The 742-nt window shown below is 32.6% G+C and overlaps 1 protein-coding gene across 1 annotated transcript; it reads right to left on the bottom strand.

The window, feature by feature from the left end:
- Positions 1-195: 195 nt before the first annotated feature.
- Positions 196-717, bottom strand: Tsp_15504 (protein argonaute). The gene is made up of 2 exons (XM_003370330.1): positions 573-717; positions 196-500 (listed from the first exon to the last, which is right to left on the bottom strand). Exons 1-2 carry the CDS (start codon positions 715-717, stop codon positions 196-198), a joined length of 450 nt encoding a protein of 149 aa, XP_003370378.1.
- Positions 718-742: the final 25 nt, after the last annotated feature.

Genomic DNA, 742 nt, shown 5'->3' with positions numbered 1-742 from the left:
GTTAACGGTTAGTAAAATGTTCGATAAATCCAGTGATCAGGTCTTGCTTGGTGGTGGTAGTTTCACCGAAGCATGAAAATTTGTCACTTTTGTATCCACAGTTCCAACAACTTTCAAATCAAAAAACATTCCTTCAATAATTTGGAAGTACAATAACATGAATAATACCCACGGAAGCTATGATGGTAAATGCGTTTATACAGCTGATGGATGAACCACATCCACACCAATTACCAATGCATTATTCTTATACAAATAATTATCCAAACTAAACAAAAAACTTCCATTCAAGAATTTTTCATATGCATTCATAAATTCAATATCATACATTTCATCTTCCAGTAATTTTGTATTGATGCCACCAATTTTCATATTTATTTTCATCGCAATATTTAACATCGTCGAATAACTCTTCTTTATTGCTACATCACTTATTGTTTTCGGTAATACACACTGAGTGACCAATCCAAAAGTGATATCACCACAAGATTTCACTTGAGCTTAAAAAAGGTAAAAATACATTCAGCATTAATAAAATAAATTTCATCATATAACAACAAAACAATCATTACCATATTGTTCAGATGAAAATAACGCAACAAATACCAAATCACATTTTATTCCATCTCTGTCACATTTGTCAGCAATACGTTTGAATACCATTTCTACGGTATCATTTTTCCGCGCTTGTTCATAAAATTTTGGGCTGTCCGGCATTTCAATCCGAATCCACCACAGGGCG

Source organism: Trichinella spiralis (assembly GCF_000181795.1).
Source record: "Trichinella spiralis strain ISS 195 chromosome Unknown Scfld930, whole genome shotgun sequence".
Classification (NCBI taxonomy): Eukaryota; Metazoa; Nematoda; class Enoplea; order Trichinellida; family Trichinellidae; genus Trichinella; species Trichinella spiralis.
This window is presented reverse-complemented; position numbering and strand designations above follow the sequence as displayed.